Here is a 16,090-nt window from a genome sequence, read left to right on the forward strand (position 1 = left end):
AATAAGCCAATGGTGGTATGGACATACAATGGAATGTTATTCAGCCATAAAAAGAAATGAAGTACCGATACATGCTACAATGTGAATGAACCTGGAAAACATTATACCAAGTGAAAGAAGCCTAACAAAATAGGTCACATATTGTATGATTCCATCTATAGGAAACATCTAGAGTAAATGAACCCATAAAGGCAGAAATAGATTGGCAAATGCCAAGGGTTGGTGGGTAGGGCTTGGCAGGGCTTGGCAGGGCATGGAGGAGGATAATGGGGAGAGACAGAGAAGTGGTATGGGATTTCTTTCTGGGAGTGATGAAAATTTCTGGAACTAGATAGAGGTGGTAGTTACACAATATTGTACTAAATTGTACATTTTATAATGGTTACTTTTATATGTTATCTGAATAGTAAATTTCACCTCAATAAAAAAAGAAAAAAACGGAAATTGATGGGAGCGAGTATAGAGAAATTGTTTAAATGAGCGATCATGAGGCATATTTTACCAAAAGGAAGTGTGGTCTCAGACATTAACAAACTTGCCAAGGCAAGCAGAAAAGATGAACTCATACAGTACTTCAAAACAAATCTAAATTTGAGTTCTGTGCTCTGACTACTAAACTAGATCAACTAGAATCCAGTGAAAGCTTTTTGGTTAATGTGTCCACTGATCACACTTGCAAAATTCAAGTACCCATGTGTGTACACACACACACACACAATCTATAAAATATCAATATTGGCATACAAAAAGAACCTCAATTGTGAGACTGTGGTTCATGGTTTCAGTTATAATTAAAGAAACTTTGTTGCTAAAAAGCCCCCAAATCTTTCCACAGCATGGAAACAGGTGGATGGCATAGAAATCTGTTCAGAAAACACAGTGATTTCCCCATCCAAATTGAGTTTCATTTACTTATTACTATTATTGTGAGACACAGTCTCATTCTGTCCCCATGCTAGAGTGCAGTGGTGTGATCTCAGCTCCCTGCAACCTTCACCTCCCGAGTTCAAATGATTCTCCTGCCTCAGCCTCCTGAGTAGCTGGACTACAGGTGCGTGTCACCATGCCCAGCTAATTTTTGTATTTTTAGTAGAGATGGGGTTTCACCATGTTGGCGAGGCTGATCTTGAACTCTGGACCTCAGGTGATCTGCCTGCCTCAGCCTCTCACAGTGCTGGGATTACAGGTGTGAGCCACCACACCTTGCCTATTTATTCTTTATTAATGTGTCCATGATATGTTTGCAAGACTAGGACACTTCTTGACTGATAGGTAGTTTTTTTGAACGAAAAAAAAGTATGGATATATTTCATATGCGAAAATGATGGTAAAACTGAACTCAAAAAAGCAACTCATAGGTTCTTTACAATCTACATTCTTTCTAATAAGAAGGCAGTGGAGCACAGTGGTTAAGAGTATTTTGTCATAAAACACACTTAGAATGTTGGCTGGCTTTACTATTTGTGTGACCTTGAGAAAGTTATTAAATCTCCTTAAGTATCAGATTCCTAATTTGTACACTGAAAACATCAAATGTGTACAGTATAGATTGTTGTAAGGACATCATAAGGGAGTACATGTAAAGTACTTTAATAAAAGAGATGCTCAATTTATGGTAATTACGATTATTTCACCTCTGCACTTACCTCTAGCTGAATATAGACTTGCTCAGGCATCTTCTGGCCATAGCTTTCCAAGAGGGTGATGGTTTCTTTTAGAGGTTCAAAGAGTTCATCAGTAGCTCTCTGTCGGCTTCTTACAGCCAGAAGATTCCCCATGATGTCAACTAAACCATCATGATCACCTTCATTTAATTCTCTTTGAAGTCCTGCATCTGTCTCCTTTATAAATTCTTGTAGCTCATTCAGACTATTAAATATATATGTACATACACAAAAAAATAAGTTTATTAAAACATTTAGTATAAGACTTCTGATTGAATCTTATTTTCATTATGTACCTGATTAAACGTTATTTATCTCTATCATGAAATTGGCAACATTAACACTCTTAAAAGTAACATCTCAGTTTTAGAAAGCAGTTTAGAAAGTTATAATTCCAAATACCAAAGTACAAAGGCTACCTGTCAATGACAAATCTCAAAAGATGCTCCTGAAACATCCAGCTCCATTTCTTAATTATGGTTAACAAGCTCACTTTGAAAGGCTTCATGTCCACCTTGAACCAACTATCAAACACTCTGAAGTCATCAAATTTGCTCATCTGAGCGTACAAAGCTTCATAAATGTCGATCTGTAGTTAGAAAAAAATTAACTAGAACAACTCAATGAAAAGCCAGTTCACTGCATTAAATGCTAAGAGTTTTCCTTGCCTGTTCTTTGAATTGTTCAAGAGTTGGTGGTTGTTTGGGAATGTCTTCATTTGCACGAGCATCCATTTCATCGGAAGATACAGCGTGGCACAAGAGAAAATGCTTCATAAACTCAGCTCGATCATCCACCCAGAGGTAAGCATGGGTCTCCAGGGTGTTTCTGAAATCTAAGACTTTGTTGACGACATTCGACACTCTGTTCATGATCTCTTGCCTGACCTCTGCCAGGCCTAACATGTTATCCATATCATTCTAAATGAGAGGAAAACACAGCACTTATTCAAACCAACCTTGCTTTATCAATTATCTACAACATAACATTACCAAGGTAATTCTTCAAAGGGAAAGTAGTTAGAAAAATTAAAAATCATGTTGCTTTTTCCAACTTCTTTTTTCCCTGTGCTTACCATTATTCTAATTTGTTCTGGGTTTTGTTTTCTGGTGTTTTTTTTGTTTTGTTTTTTTTGTTTTTTTTCAGACAGGGTTTCGCCTGGTCGCTCAAGCTACAGGGCACTGGCTTTATCACAGCTCACTGCAGCCTCTAACTCCTGGGCTCAAGAAATCCTCCTGCCTGAGCTTCCTGAGTAACTTGGACTACAAGTGCATGCCACCATACCCAGGTAATTTTTTCATGTTTTGTAGAGACGGTCTTCCTATGCTGCTTAGGCTGGTCTTGACCTCTTGGGCTCAAGCAATCCTCTTGCCTCAGCCTCACAAAGTTCTAGGATTCCAGGCATGAGCTACCACACCCAGCCACAATTTGTTTTTGAATCATTAATATAAAAGCTAAATACCCATTAACTAAGAAAATACCTGATAATTTTTAATTTCCAGGTGTGTTGCTATTCGGTTCATCTGGGCAGATATTCTAAAACTATTGCATAACATTTCTTCTACCAGATCATAGAAGCCATCCCCAGCCTCTCTGTCTAGAGAAGGTTTAAACACAATCTCAGGAGGCAACAAGATCATTTGTGCTTGAAAAAATGGTGCTGGTTTCAACTGTTTCTCTGTATTCTTCAGAAAGAAGTCTAAGTCGTGCATTATAGCCTGAAAAAAGCCTTCCACCACAATGTCATCAATGAATTCTACATAAATTTTCCAGTTATCCAGAGAGGGATCGGCTTTGAAGAGCTTCCTATTTTCCTAGAAACAGACAAGTATTAGTAGATGAATATAAACAAATAATTGGCATAAAATTAAAACTTTCCATTTAAATCGTTTGTAAAAGAAGAGACTGCATTTTTGTGCACAAGACAGGAATATTCAAATACTAAGTTGCAGAACCTTAAGCTAGATGTCAAATATCTAAGCAGGAATTAGAACATTAAGTTCACACATGAAATACATTCAAAAGTCATTTTTTCAAGGAAAGTTCTCTATGAAGATTGCTATCTTCAGATGCAGACAGGAAATACACTAGTTCCCAGTGAATTCTAGACATATCGGACCCGGGTTCTAGTTCTTGCTCTGTCACTAACTCTGTGTCTTTAGACTTTGTCTTCCAGGGCCTTCCCTATCATAAAGAGATCTGTTGAACTGGTCCTTCAGAGAACATTATTCTGGAACATCTGAAGATTATCAAGTCAGGAAAGTACTATGTACTCTATGCCATTCTTGGAGACTCACAATGTATGTATTCTATTAAAGTCCATTGAGGCTATTATTAAAAAGTCAAAAATAACAGATGCTGGTGAGGTTGCATAGAGAAAAGAATGTTTATATACTGTTGGTAGAAGTGTTAATTAGTTCAACCACTGTGGAAGACGGTGTGAAAATTCTTCAAAGACCCAAAAACAGAAGTATCACTTGACCAGCAATCCCATCACTGGGTATACACCAAAAGGGATATAAATCATTCTATTATAAAGACACACACATGTATGTTCACTGTAGCACTATTCACAGTAGCAAAGACATGGAATCAACCTAAGTGTCTATCAATGACACACTGGATAAAGAAAATGTGGTACATGTACACCATGGAATACTAACTAGCCATAAAAAAGAATGAGATCATGTCCTTTGCAGGAACATGGATGGAGCTGAAGGCTATTACACTCAGCAAACTAATGCAGGAGCAGAAAACCAAATACTGCATTTTCTCACTTATAAGTGGGAGCTAAATTATGAGAACACATGGACCCATAGAGGGGAACAACATGCACTGGGATCTCTAAAGGAGGATGGAGGTTGGAAGGAGGGAGACGATCAGGAAAAATGATTAATGGGTACTAGGCTTAATACCCGGGTGATAAAATAATCTGTACACCAAACCTTCATGACACAAGTTTACCTATCTAACAAACCTGCACATATTCCCCTGAACTTAAAAGTTTATTTTACTTTTTACTTTTACTCTAAGTCCATTAAATGTGGTTTAGCCCAATTGTTTTCAGACCTTGTTTAAGCACAAATATTTTGTTTGTATATATGTATATATGTATGTATGTATGTATGTATTTACTTTGCAAACCATCTGTAATAAGCAACCTGTGGAATAGACCCAGTTTGGAAAACACTGGACTGGGGAAGTTCTAAGCTCCCTTTTGCATCAGCAATATGAGATTCTTGCACCTTAGTGTCTCCCAAGAGTTTGGGCGACATAATGGACAAGTCAGTTGGGGCAAAACAGGACCTGAAGGCAGAAGTGTGGTTAAAGACGACTACAGGCTGAGCACGTGGTGTGCATGGCCCAGAGACACAGGTTTCAAAAGGTCTGGTGGGCAGCAAAGTTGATTCCAGAGAGGCTATCTGAGTGGCTAAACTAGTCTATACAGATCAGACAGCAGATGCCCAAGGGAGGTAGTGTAGCACAGAGCAAAGAAGACATTGGAATAAGATCTGATTATAAAGTGGACTATACTCTGTTTTGATTATTCTTTACTATGGATATATGATCCAGGATGCAAAGGTGTATGCTTTAAGCAAGAATCAGAACTAGAAAGGTGAGTATAGATTCTAATAAGGCAGGGCAGAGATGAGAGAATCCTAGCCTTGAAACAAATTTAAGAACTGCTCCTTCTCAGGAATGCTGTGTTGCCCATCAGCCAGGTGGAACCATTCAAATCTGGGTAATCATGTGACATGCACACCTGGAATTGTGCAGTACACATCCCAGGAAGTATACACAGCTGTCCTGGCCCCTATGTAGGCACTAAAAGGGAAAAGTATAGCTAAAGAAAAATCTTCTTTTTCTTTTCTTACAGCTAAAGAAAAATCCTTAGAAACCATCATCTTAGAGATATTAATATGGTTTGACTCTGTGTCCTCACCCAAATCTAATCTTGAATGGTAATCCCCACGTGTTGGGAGAGTTGCTTGGTGGAAGGTGATTGAATCATGGGGACGGACTCCCTGCCCCAATCCCCCACTCGCTGTTCTCATGATAGAATTCTCATGAGATCTGGTTGTTTGATAAGTGCATGTTTCTTCCCCTTTTCTCTCTCTCCTGCCACCATGTAAGATGGACCTTGTTTCCCCTTTGCCTTCTGCCATGATTGTAAGTTTCCTGAGGTCTCCCCAGCCATATGGAACTGTGAGTCAATTAAATCTCTTTTCTTCATAAATGACCATGTATCAGGTAGTTCTTTTTTTTCACAGCAGTGTAAAAACAGACTAACACAGACATGAAAACAAAGACCTAATATACATTCAGCGTCACACTAGTAGGAAGTTAACAGCTGAGCTAGGACTAGAAACCAGCCCCCTTAACCTCCCAGAGTAGGGCCTTTCCCATCATGTCACAGTCATATACACTTTTTCATACCAAGAGATCCACTTTATATCACTACAGTCACGTTGATGAGAAATGCTGTATCTTCAGCACACTAGGATAAAGGGAGCAAAAGGAAGAGAAAGGAGAGCTTTAGACAACTGAATGATCACTCAGGTCCCTTCCAGACCCAATATTCCATGGTCCTGTTCCTCTCTTCTCTTCATCTTTAACTCTGACTCCAGACCACTCACTGACATCCCACTGACCAGAAAACATGTAAAAGGCAGAACTGACTCACCCTTGGCCATATTTCTACAGCTTTTCCCCAAACCACGTTCCTCAAGTCAAGAGGAAAATAATCACTTAAAAGACCCAACTAAAGGAAACAAATAATCATTTCATTTCCATTTTAAAGCTGGCTTACATTCCCTCAAGGCAAAAGCTCTCTTCCATTCTCAGATTGAGAACGGTGATTTCAAAGCTTCTTAGTTTTTGCCTGAAGGACAAAAATAGGAGGATCCACTTATTAATAGAACAAATTCTAACATTTTTCTCTGAGATGACAATGCAAAATCTTGTTTTTATGACGATTTCTAGTCATGTCTTGGCCACACTTTTAATACATTTTCATGAGGATTCATAAATCTTAATGGTTTAAAATCCTTGAAGTTTGGGGAGTATATTTTTTTATTACCAAGAAAATGTAACAGAAAAAAACTAATTGTAATCCATCATCTGTCCCCTATGAGACAGATTCTAACACATAAACGGTTGTAGAGGTGTCTTAAAAGTCACAGAATAATTCACAGCATTTCAGTGAACAACTAGAAATAGTCTATGGCGTGACTTAGTCAAGATACTGCTGAAAAACAAATTAATTTCCAGATAAATGCCTCCTTTACATGTCAGGACACCCCTGAGATTCTCTCCAGGCTACCCAGGTCTTTGGCAGAGCCTTCCAAGGGAGAAGGGCCCTGCCCACACTTTGATTTCAGATTTCTAGCCTCTAGACTATGAGAGAATAAACTTCTTTCATTTCAAGACAGCCTGTTTGTGGACCTTGTCATAGCAACCTTGGGATGCTATTCCAGGCAGTACTTAAGGAAGATAGAAACAAAGTCTTTGCCCTAGCAAACTGTCATCGACGGGAAAATTAAAACTTTCTTAGAAATTCCAGAAAATGTTGGAAGTCAACAGAAACATTGAAACCCATGTTAATTATGTACTTCTTTTTATTTTCTTCTAGAAAATATGCTCTATCCACTAGAGCATATCAAATGTACTGTACTTTACTTTTTGGTAAGAAAATCTGTTACCCTTCAAAGTCTTTCTTCACTCAGCTTCCTGCCCTGGTTTTCCTCCTCCTGTCTCAGCCTTTCCTTTTCTGTATCTTTGGCTGGTCCTTCTTCTCCCCAGTCTCCTAAGGGAAGAATGGTGGTCCAGCCAATAGTCCTTGATTTTCATCTATTCTCTAGCTAAACTCATGTTCTCAGTGATCTCATCTAGTTTCCTGGCTTAAATATCATTGTCACCCACTCCTCTTTCATTTGTGTTTTCAGTTTGGACCCCTCTCATTTACTCTAAATGAGTAAATCCAATAGCCCACTCAATTCCTCTACTTGGCTAATTAACATCTCAAATTCAAAAAGGCCAAAACTGAAATCTTGACCTTCCTTGCTAAGTCTCTTCCTCTCACACCCTTCTGCATCCGAATAGATTGCAACTTCACCTTTCCAGTTGATCATGACGAAATGTGTAGAATAATCTTTAACGTGTCTTTCTTTCATGCTCCACATCCAGTCTTTAGGAAATTGTTTGCTCCACTTAATTCAAAATATACCCAGAATCCAACTACTTATAATCACTTTCACTGCTACCACCCTGCTCCAGCACCATCATCTGTTACGTGCCTGTGCCATGGTCTGAATGCTTATGTCCTCCCCAAATTCAAAAGTGAAAATCCTAACCCCCAAGGGGATGGTATTAGGAGGAGGGGTTTAGGAGGAGGTGACTAGGTCCTGAGGGCAGAGCCTTCATGAATGGGAGTACTGCCTATATAAAACAGGCCCAGGGGAACTTCTTCCATTCAAGGACACAGTGAAAAGTTGGCAGTCTGCAACCTAGAAGAGGGGCTTTGCCAGAAACTGATCATGCTGGCACCTGGACCTCCAGAACTATGAGAAAACCATTTCTGTTGTTTTAAAGTTACCCAGTTTTCAGTATTTTGCTATAGCAGCCTGAACATACTAACCCCTTAGATTACTAGTAAGAACTGCAACCTACCAGGTCACCCTGCCTCTTCCCTTGCCTCCCTACAGAGGGTCTCAACACAATAGCCAGAAATCCTTTTAGAATGAAAGTCAGATTGTATTTACTGCCCTCCTCAAAATTCTGCAGTGTCTTTCACTACCAGAGTGAGCCAAAGCCAGAGTCTGCACAAGGGTCTATGAAGCCTCCCCTGAGCTGCCAGTCCCTCCCCATGCAGCTTAGCATCTGACCTCACCTCAACAACTCTCCACTCAGCTCCCTCTACTTGCCCCCCGACACTTCCCTGCTCTTCCTCGAGCATGCCCAGGGAGCCCCTGCCCAACAGCTATCTCCTCTGCCTGGAACACTCTTCACCAAAGGTCTGCTTGGCTGACTCTATCACCTTTATCAAGTCTTTGTTCAAATTTCACCTTCTGGTTGAGGCCTACACTGATCATCCTACTTAAAACTGCATCTTCGACCCCACCCTCCAGAATTCCCTTGCCCTGCTCCAACTTGATCTTTTTCCTGCAGCATGTACCAGTTCTGACACACCACGACTTACTATGTCACTGCTTATTATCTCTCTCCCCTCACTAGATTCAAGTTCCATGAGAGCAAGGATCTTTGTCTGCTCTGCTCTCTTTCATATTTCAAAAACCTAGAAAGGTGGTGGGTACACGCAAGGCTCACAATAAATATTTCTCAAATAAGTGAATGATGATGGACTGCAAAGACAAGATAGATAATGGGTTGTGTACAATTCCCAGCAGGAAAACCATAATCTATTTCTTGTTCTGCTGAGAATTAGCCTAGAGACAAGGACCTTCATTTTACACATGAGAAAATTCAGGCCCAGCCTCTGGAAGACTGTGGTTTCCAGCCTTTACCAAGGACACTTTCCCTACCCCACACTGTGCTACTTTATGATGGCTTCAGAGTGTGTGTGTGTGTGTGTGTGTGTGTGTGTGTGTGTGTGTGTGTGTGTGACAGAGAGAGAGTGCATGAGGGAGAGAGAGTGTGTGTGTGATGTGAGAGAGGAAGAGTGTGTGTGAGTGTGTGACATACAGAGAAAAAGAGTGTATGTGAGAGCGAGAGAGATTTTGTGTTTGTGGGTGGCGGGCGAGGTCTGTCTGCCTTGTCCAAAGGAGAGTATTCATGGTTTAAGGACCGTGCCTGTCTATAGAGAAGACTCCACATAACAAGGATGCTCAGAGGAAACATGAAATATGCTCTTTCATTCCCATCCCTTTTTTCCTTAAGAAATAGGAACGACAAGAAATCAACTCCCCATGTTGCCATCATCAGCACTGCACATCTGTGAGCACCACATTGCTACCTTTGCCTTCCCTCCATCCTGTACTACAGATGAATGCTTCATGCTTCTATCTTAAGACACCTTCTACAGGTATTTATTGAATCCCATTCCCTCAATGGCTTTCTTCCAACAATTTTTTCTCCTTCCTAGATTACTGCAGTTAACATACAAACATCCTGAAACATCAACCACTGTTAAAAAGAAAACCCTCCCTACCCTGATACACAGGCCCCAGGTACTGCCCAGTTGTTGGTTTGCCCCACAGCAGAGCTCCTCAGGATCTCCTCGGCTGCCTCCACTCACATTTCCCCATTCTCTCATCAGCCCACTCCCATCAGGCTTCCATTCCGCCACCATATGAAATTGCCTCTTCTCATCCCAACGACTTCCATGTTGCCAGATCTGAGGGTTAGCCTCCGTCTTTATTTTCGGGTCCTACATCAGGATGGGACAGAGTTGAGCTCTTCCTCCTCCTTGAAATTCCTTCTTTATTGGTTTCCAGGGCATCACTCTCTCTTTTTCAGCATCCTGTGCAGGATTTTCCTCTTCTCCCTGACCTAGGGAGGATTTTGAGGCTAGTTTTTGGGCCTCTTTTCTATCTATAATTCCTACATGTTCTTAATTATATGCCTCTAAATACCATACATGCGTGCATGAATCTCAATTCTCTGCTACTTACCTGGATTTTGACCCGAACACAAGACACAGGTGCAATTCTAGTCTACTCAAAATTGTCCCTTAGGACGAGCATCTCTAACTAACTTGTCCAAAAGCAAACCTTTTTTTTCCCCTACAAAATCTGCTCACCACAGTCTTCCTCATATCTGCCCTCATATTAAAGGGCAACTCCAGTCCAGTCCAATCACTCAGACCAAAAACCTTGAAATCATCCTTCTCTCTCCTCTGAGTCCTCAAAGCAAATTCTGCTGGCCCTGCCTTCAAAATATATGCAGGATATGAACTGCCTTGATCGCTAGCACCGTGACCCAAGGCAGCATCATTTCTCACCTGGATTATTAGCGTAGGCTCTGAAGAGTCTCCCTGCCAACCACTTCTTTGCTCCCCTGTGGCTTACCCTCCACAGGGAAAGCCTTTGAGCAGAAAGTCTCTGGCTGTTCTTTTTCCCCTTACAGTAAAATCCAAAGTCCTCATAACAGCCTGCTAACCCCACGTAATGTGCCATTAGTCTCTTCTACCTCATCCTCCACTACCACTCCCCTTGCAAATTCTGCTCCCAGTTTGCTGACTGATCCTGGGACAGGACAGGCTGCTCCCGCCTCGAAGTGTCTACACTTTTGCTCTCCAGAATGTCCTTCTCATATCCGTATGCTTTGTTCCCTGTCAGTTCTCTGCAGAAATACTATCTTAGGAAAGAGGCCTGCCCAACCACCCTACCCCCAAGCGACTCCTTATTCCACCTGCTCGGCTCTATTTTTCATCACTACTCCTAACACAACTGACATATTATCTATTTGTTCATTTCTCTTGCTAACTTCCTCTGACTAGAGTGTAAGCTCCATGAAATAAAGGATTTTGGCTGGGGAGGGGGGGCTTTTTTGTTTGCTTTTATTTTCCTGCCTTCTGCATTTTGTGTTTTTTTTTTTTTTTTTTTCTGTTTTTCCTTGAATTCACAACCCTAGATTAGTGCCTGTTACTGTTTTAGGAACTCAAATTTTTGTTAAAAGGAGAGTAATTATTGTTGTCATCCTTAGGAGATGGTTGAGAGGGTTCCTTGAGATGACCTAAGCAAGGTGTTTGTTTGGCACATACAAGGCAGTCAACAAACAGTGGTAGCTATTAGGAGCATCCAAAAGAGGACGCAACTGTGACAAGGTAAAGATTCTATCACTAGCCTTTCTGTTTCATCAACACATCTCACATTCTGATCTCTTCCCTCAGAAATGAGAGTAGTGAGGGCTACAGAAATTGTAGGCAAGTAACACAAATTCTCCCATTTCGAATGCCTAATAAAACCATTCATGAAGTTCTTTCAGGCTTGATAAAAGAGTCCCACATTATTAGGTTAAGTATTTTTGCTCTTCTCTGAACTCAATGAAAAGATCCATAAATCTTGAAAGCTTAAAAGCCGTTACCTCAACCAAGTTGTGGATCTTGCAGCCATCTTCTTGGATTAACTTGTATTTTTTTGTAAACAAATCACCCTTGTCCTCCAAGGTGAAGGCCACCTCTCGTCTGTGCTCTCTCCTGGGAGGTAGCACGCACCCGGCCCAGGCCCTCATGGTCTGCTGGATCAACTTCACGTTGCTCTGCGTGCGCTCAACTCTGTGCTCCAACTCGGACGTGGCCTCCCTCACCCTCTCGATGTAGCCCCAGCAGTCATCCTGCCACGTCAGCCACATTGTGGCTGCTGTCAGCTGCTCATCAATAGCCCTCAGCTCATCTTCAATCAGAGGGTATTCAACTTCCAGGAGCGTCTGTTTGAGCTTATTATACCCTTGCACAAGAAGGTCAAGATTTCCAATGTACTGAGCAAAGAAAACAACAAAACAAAAAGTGCCAAATATGTTAGCTATTTTCTCTGTCTTAAAGGCGTAAAAATGTCATATAGGTCTATATAATAATTACAATTCAAAATATTTATATTCATAATAGGCCCTAGTATCTTTTTTTTTTTTTTTTTAACAAAAAACACAAACCTTTAAAATAGTGTTCCTTTTATTGAAGATGGCTAAAGCTGAATCTGGTATGTCTTGTTTCTTCAACATCAGAAGATATTTCACTTCTCTCAATATAGCCACTAGCTATTAAAACAACAATTATTAAAATTATCGCATATTTTAATAATGTCACTCTATTTTAACTCAAGTTTAACTTGAAACACTTAGGATGTTATCCAAGGATTACTATATTTCCAAATCAACAAGGTAAATGGGCTTTTGTTTCATATATTTTTTAAAAACAAATATCATACATTCCATAATATAGTAAAGGTATATGAATTATCCCTAAAACCTCTCAAGAAATTAGTTTCTATAAATTGGTTTTATGAAATTAGAAAGTAGAAGGAATCCTCAGTTTACTGTGTCATATATTTAGGTATGTGTGCTGAGTTTTACTAACAAAATAAAGTCAGTTATTCTCTGTATATGTTTTAGGGAAACAGATCAGAATTCGGGTACAGAGTATGCTTATCCAACTCAGTGAGGCTAACTTTCCCACTTCCTAGGCATGCATATGGACTGTCATGAGAGACTCCAGGTAATCACTAAGAGTGAATGTATAATCTTCACCCCCTAAAAATCCAGCCAGATGTTTAAGGCATTTTGTGTTTTGTCATGGAAATTACAAATAGATAGTCTTATAAGCTTGCCCCTTACCCTAAAGCATATCCATGGTGGTAAACAGAAAAGAAAGCTTATTTTGTGTCTCATGTCTAGCAAGCTGCCAGACTTGGAGATTGATTGTTTAAAAAATATACAATGCGTATACATATGTACATGTACATCTAGTATTTAAATATTTGCACATATAATTATATACACATACACATATATGAATGGTAACAAAGTCCCATTGTTACATAACATGTAATGAAATTATGAGAAAATGAATCGAGAAAATATATGAAATTTCCTTTGTTACATGATTTACCATGCAGTAACAAAAGACCTGTTTAATAAATAAAATATTCATCCTGGATATTATTTAACTGTTAATATTTTTATATTGTTTTATGTTTTTTAAAATTACCATCAATTTAATTACCATATACAAGCTTACTGTCCCTTTGAAAGAAATGACGATAAGTTAAAATTTACCAGTGCTCATCAAAAATGTGACATGTCTTTCATTCCGTGTATTCTGTTGATTCCCCAAATCTTAACTTATATGATGAAATTTTAACGAAAACACTGGTGTATGTTATGAATATATTTAAGTCAGAAACTATCTGGTAAAGACAAATGATTCAATTCAGTTGAGCTATCATTTACTAAGTGTAACCAAGCACCAGACACTAAACTAGAGAAACAGAGTACAAAGATGCAATGAAATGGATGCTACTCTCGGTGGCTCATTATCTAGTGAGGGTAGAGTGGTAAAGAAATAATTACAATACAAATTAATAGAGTAATGAGTAGAATTTGAGAAATCTCTACAACAAAGACCTACAAGAAATTGTTTACAGTTATAGCCCTCGCAACTCTGACATTTTCCCAAATGTAAATTACAAATGACTGGAAATACCAGAAACATGCTTATAATAAAAATGGCACTTATAAATCATCTTAAAAAATGAAATCCCTACCTTTGGGTCAAAATTGACACAGAGAAGACCATTTATGGCACTGAATTTAACCAAGGGTTGATTCAAATTGAATTCACAGATTTCATCCACATTACTTTTCCATTCATTATAGACATGATTTTCAAATTGATCAAGCAAAGTGGTCATTTCAACATACTTTTGATAAACTAAGGCATTATCAGGATTGCCCAAAAATCTGTAGGAATAAGGTTTTTCTACTGGTTTATACATATATTAGATAGATTTCAGCTTAATAATTGTATAGTAATACAATACACAATATAAAATATATAAAATATGATAATGCACTATAAACAACCAGGAAGAGAAACAGTCAAGACTAAATTATGCCTATGAATTGCTTTTGCTTTAAAAGATAAAGTTATAAGATGAATGAAACTCAAGATGTTACTAAATGTTGATAGCAACAAGCTACTGGCTCCTACGAAGAGAAGAAAAACGCAAAAAGACTGCATAATAAAAGCAGTGTTACTTATTGGAAAAAGGAAAAACAATAACAGCAAGAAACTCCAAACATGGTGGGTGGAAAGGACAAGTGAAAAGAAAAAAGGTCCAGAAAACATGTAAGCATATGAAATTCTAAGAGTCCCATTATAAATATTCCAAAACCATGGGAATGAATCCCTCTCCACAAACCCAACCAGTGAGAGAAGTGAACAGGGCAATGGCTTCCTAAGTGCTAATATGAACAGCTCACTCTCTTATATAAAACGTCACCCATACCATTAGAATAATTTGCCATGACCTAAGCTTAACTACTTACAGATAACGGAGAGATGCAAAGTTTGACCAAAACATTTGAAGTCGTTGGAGGACCTGTTGGGCCCATCTGATATTTCCTGAGGTAAATGGCATGTTCTTGTTAAGAACTACATGTCCACGTTCAATCTGCAAGTTGATATTTTGGTGAAGAGGAAAAAAGGGAACATTCAGTCAGAATGGTTTCCAACCTTGTAACCAATTGTTCATTTTAGTATTTTTACAGTAGTATAAAACATATGTGTTTAATCACTTGATTACTACAAGAGTTACAGTCCTAAAGCAAGTTTACCATCTCCATGAGGAAACCAGTTAAATAAAAGCACAAAAAGGTAGTGCCTATATCTAGTCTTTAGATATAATCACAGAGTTCTAGTTGATGGTCATTATCTACAAAAATGATGCTGTGAATGTGTCCAACCTTATCCACCACTTACCTGTTTCATGTGTTCGTTATACAGTTGCTTACACACATCCAGCTCTGTATTAAACATATGCACTAGTGTGCTGTAATGTAGGCTGAAAATTTCCATGACAACTGGCTTCTGTAGAAAATTTCCAAATACGGTCAAAAGCTATAAAAATCAAAGTTAAGGCAACGTTAAGCACTATGAGTTTTTAACACAAATACCCAGCTCACAATGTCCCCCTTCAAATCTCTTACATGACTAGTTTAGAATCTTAAAAGTATCCTGTGATGCTTCAAAATGTAAAATGTATTTTTTGCATCTCCCTAAAATTTCTGTACATCCAATAAACCAATTCTAGATGTAAAATAATTTCCCTTTCTCAGCAGAAAGGAACCATTGTCTGTCTGCACTTTCTCCTCACAGCTAATATTATTTCCTGTTGGGTGGCAGGTAACGTTTCAGAAGACGCTTTGCAGACACAAGAATAGAAACAAGATTCATGTGCTTGTTATTGTTCTTCCCTCCTACATATGTATTCTTTAGATATAAATATCCATATATCCATATTGAGGCCCTCTAGGTCACAGCATGAATAATTATACCAGATGTGCCAGTCACCATGGACGCATGCCTATGGCCCCTGGTACATCCACGTGACCCAGCCACCCCCAACAGTGTCCTGGGGCTACAGTGGTGACTGTTAAAAGGACAACCACTCCACAGGTGGACGACTCCTTTGACATGAATGTCCTGGCTCAAATCAATGCCTTGAGCTAATCAGATTCTTTCTCAGAGTCAGGGCCTGGCTGAATCCATGCTGGCTAAAATTATCAGTGAGCAGAAACTACTAGCAAGCAGAGGAAGCCAACTGATTGTGGGACAGCAGAAAGCAGACACACAGACTGAACAGGATCACATCACCAGCAAAGCAGGAGTGAAGTCTCACAAGCTCCTCTTGTTCAGTCAATGGAGTCCCCTAGATTTCAAACTTACCTTCACTGCCAGTGTTCACAAAGCT

The 16,090-nt window shown here is 39.3% G+C and overlaps 1 protein-coding gene across 1 annotated transcript in view; it reads right to left on the reverse strand.

The window, feature by feature from the left end:
• Positions 1-16,090, reverse strand: part of DNAH11 (dynein axonemal heavy chain 11) — a 373,548-nt gene that overhangs the window by 311,900 nt on the left and 45,558 nt on the right. Inside the window, exons 10-18 of the mRNA XM_077996991.1 lie at positions 15,100-15,237; positions 14,667-14,791; positions 13,883-14,078; positions 12,273-12,377; positions 11,709-12,101; positions 3,146-3,478; positions 2,333-2,584; positions 2,084-2,253; positions 1,647-1,869 (exon numbers count right to left, since the gene is read on the reverse strand). Of these exons, the coding sequence (XP_077853117.1) occupies positions 1,647-1,869; positions 2,084-2,253; positions 2,333-2,584; positions 3,146-3,478; positions 11,709-12,101; positions 12,273-12,377; positions 13,883-14,078; positions 14,667-14,791; positions 15,100-15,237 (1,935 nt within the window). The remainder of the gene's footprint in view (positions 1-1,646; positions 1,870-2,083; positions 2,254-2,332; positions 2,585-3,145; positions 3,479-11,708; positions 12,102-12,272; positions 12,378-13,882; positions 14,079-14,666; positions 14,792-15,099; positions 15,238-16,090) is intronic.

This window comes from Macaca mulatta, chromosome 3 (genome assembly GCF_049350105.2).
Source record: "Macaca mulatta isolate MMU2019108-1 chromosome 3, T2T-MMU8v2.0, whole genome shotgun sequence".
NCBI lineage: Eukaryota > Metazoa > Chordata > Mammalia > Primates > Cercopithecidae > Macaca > Macaca mulatta.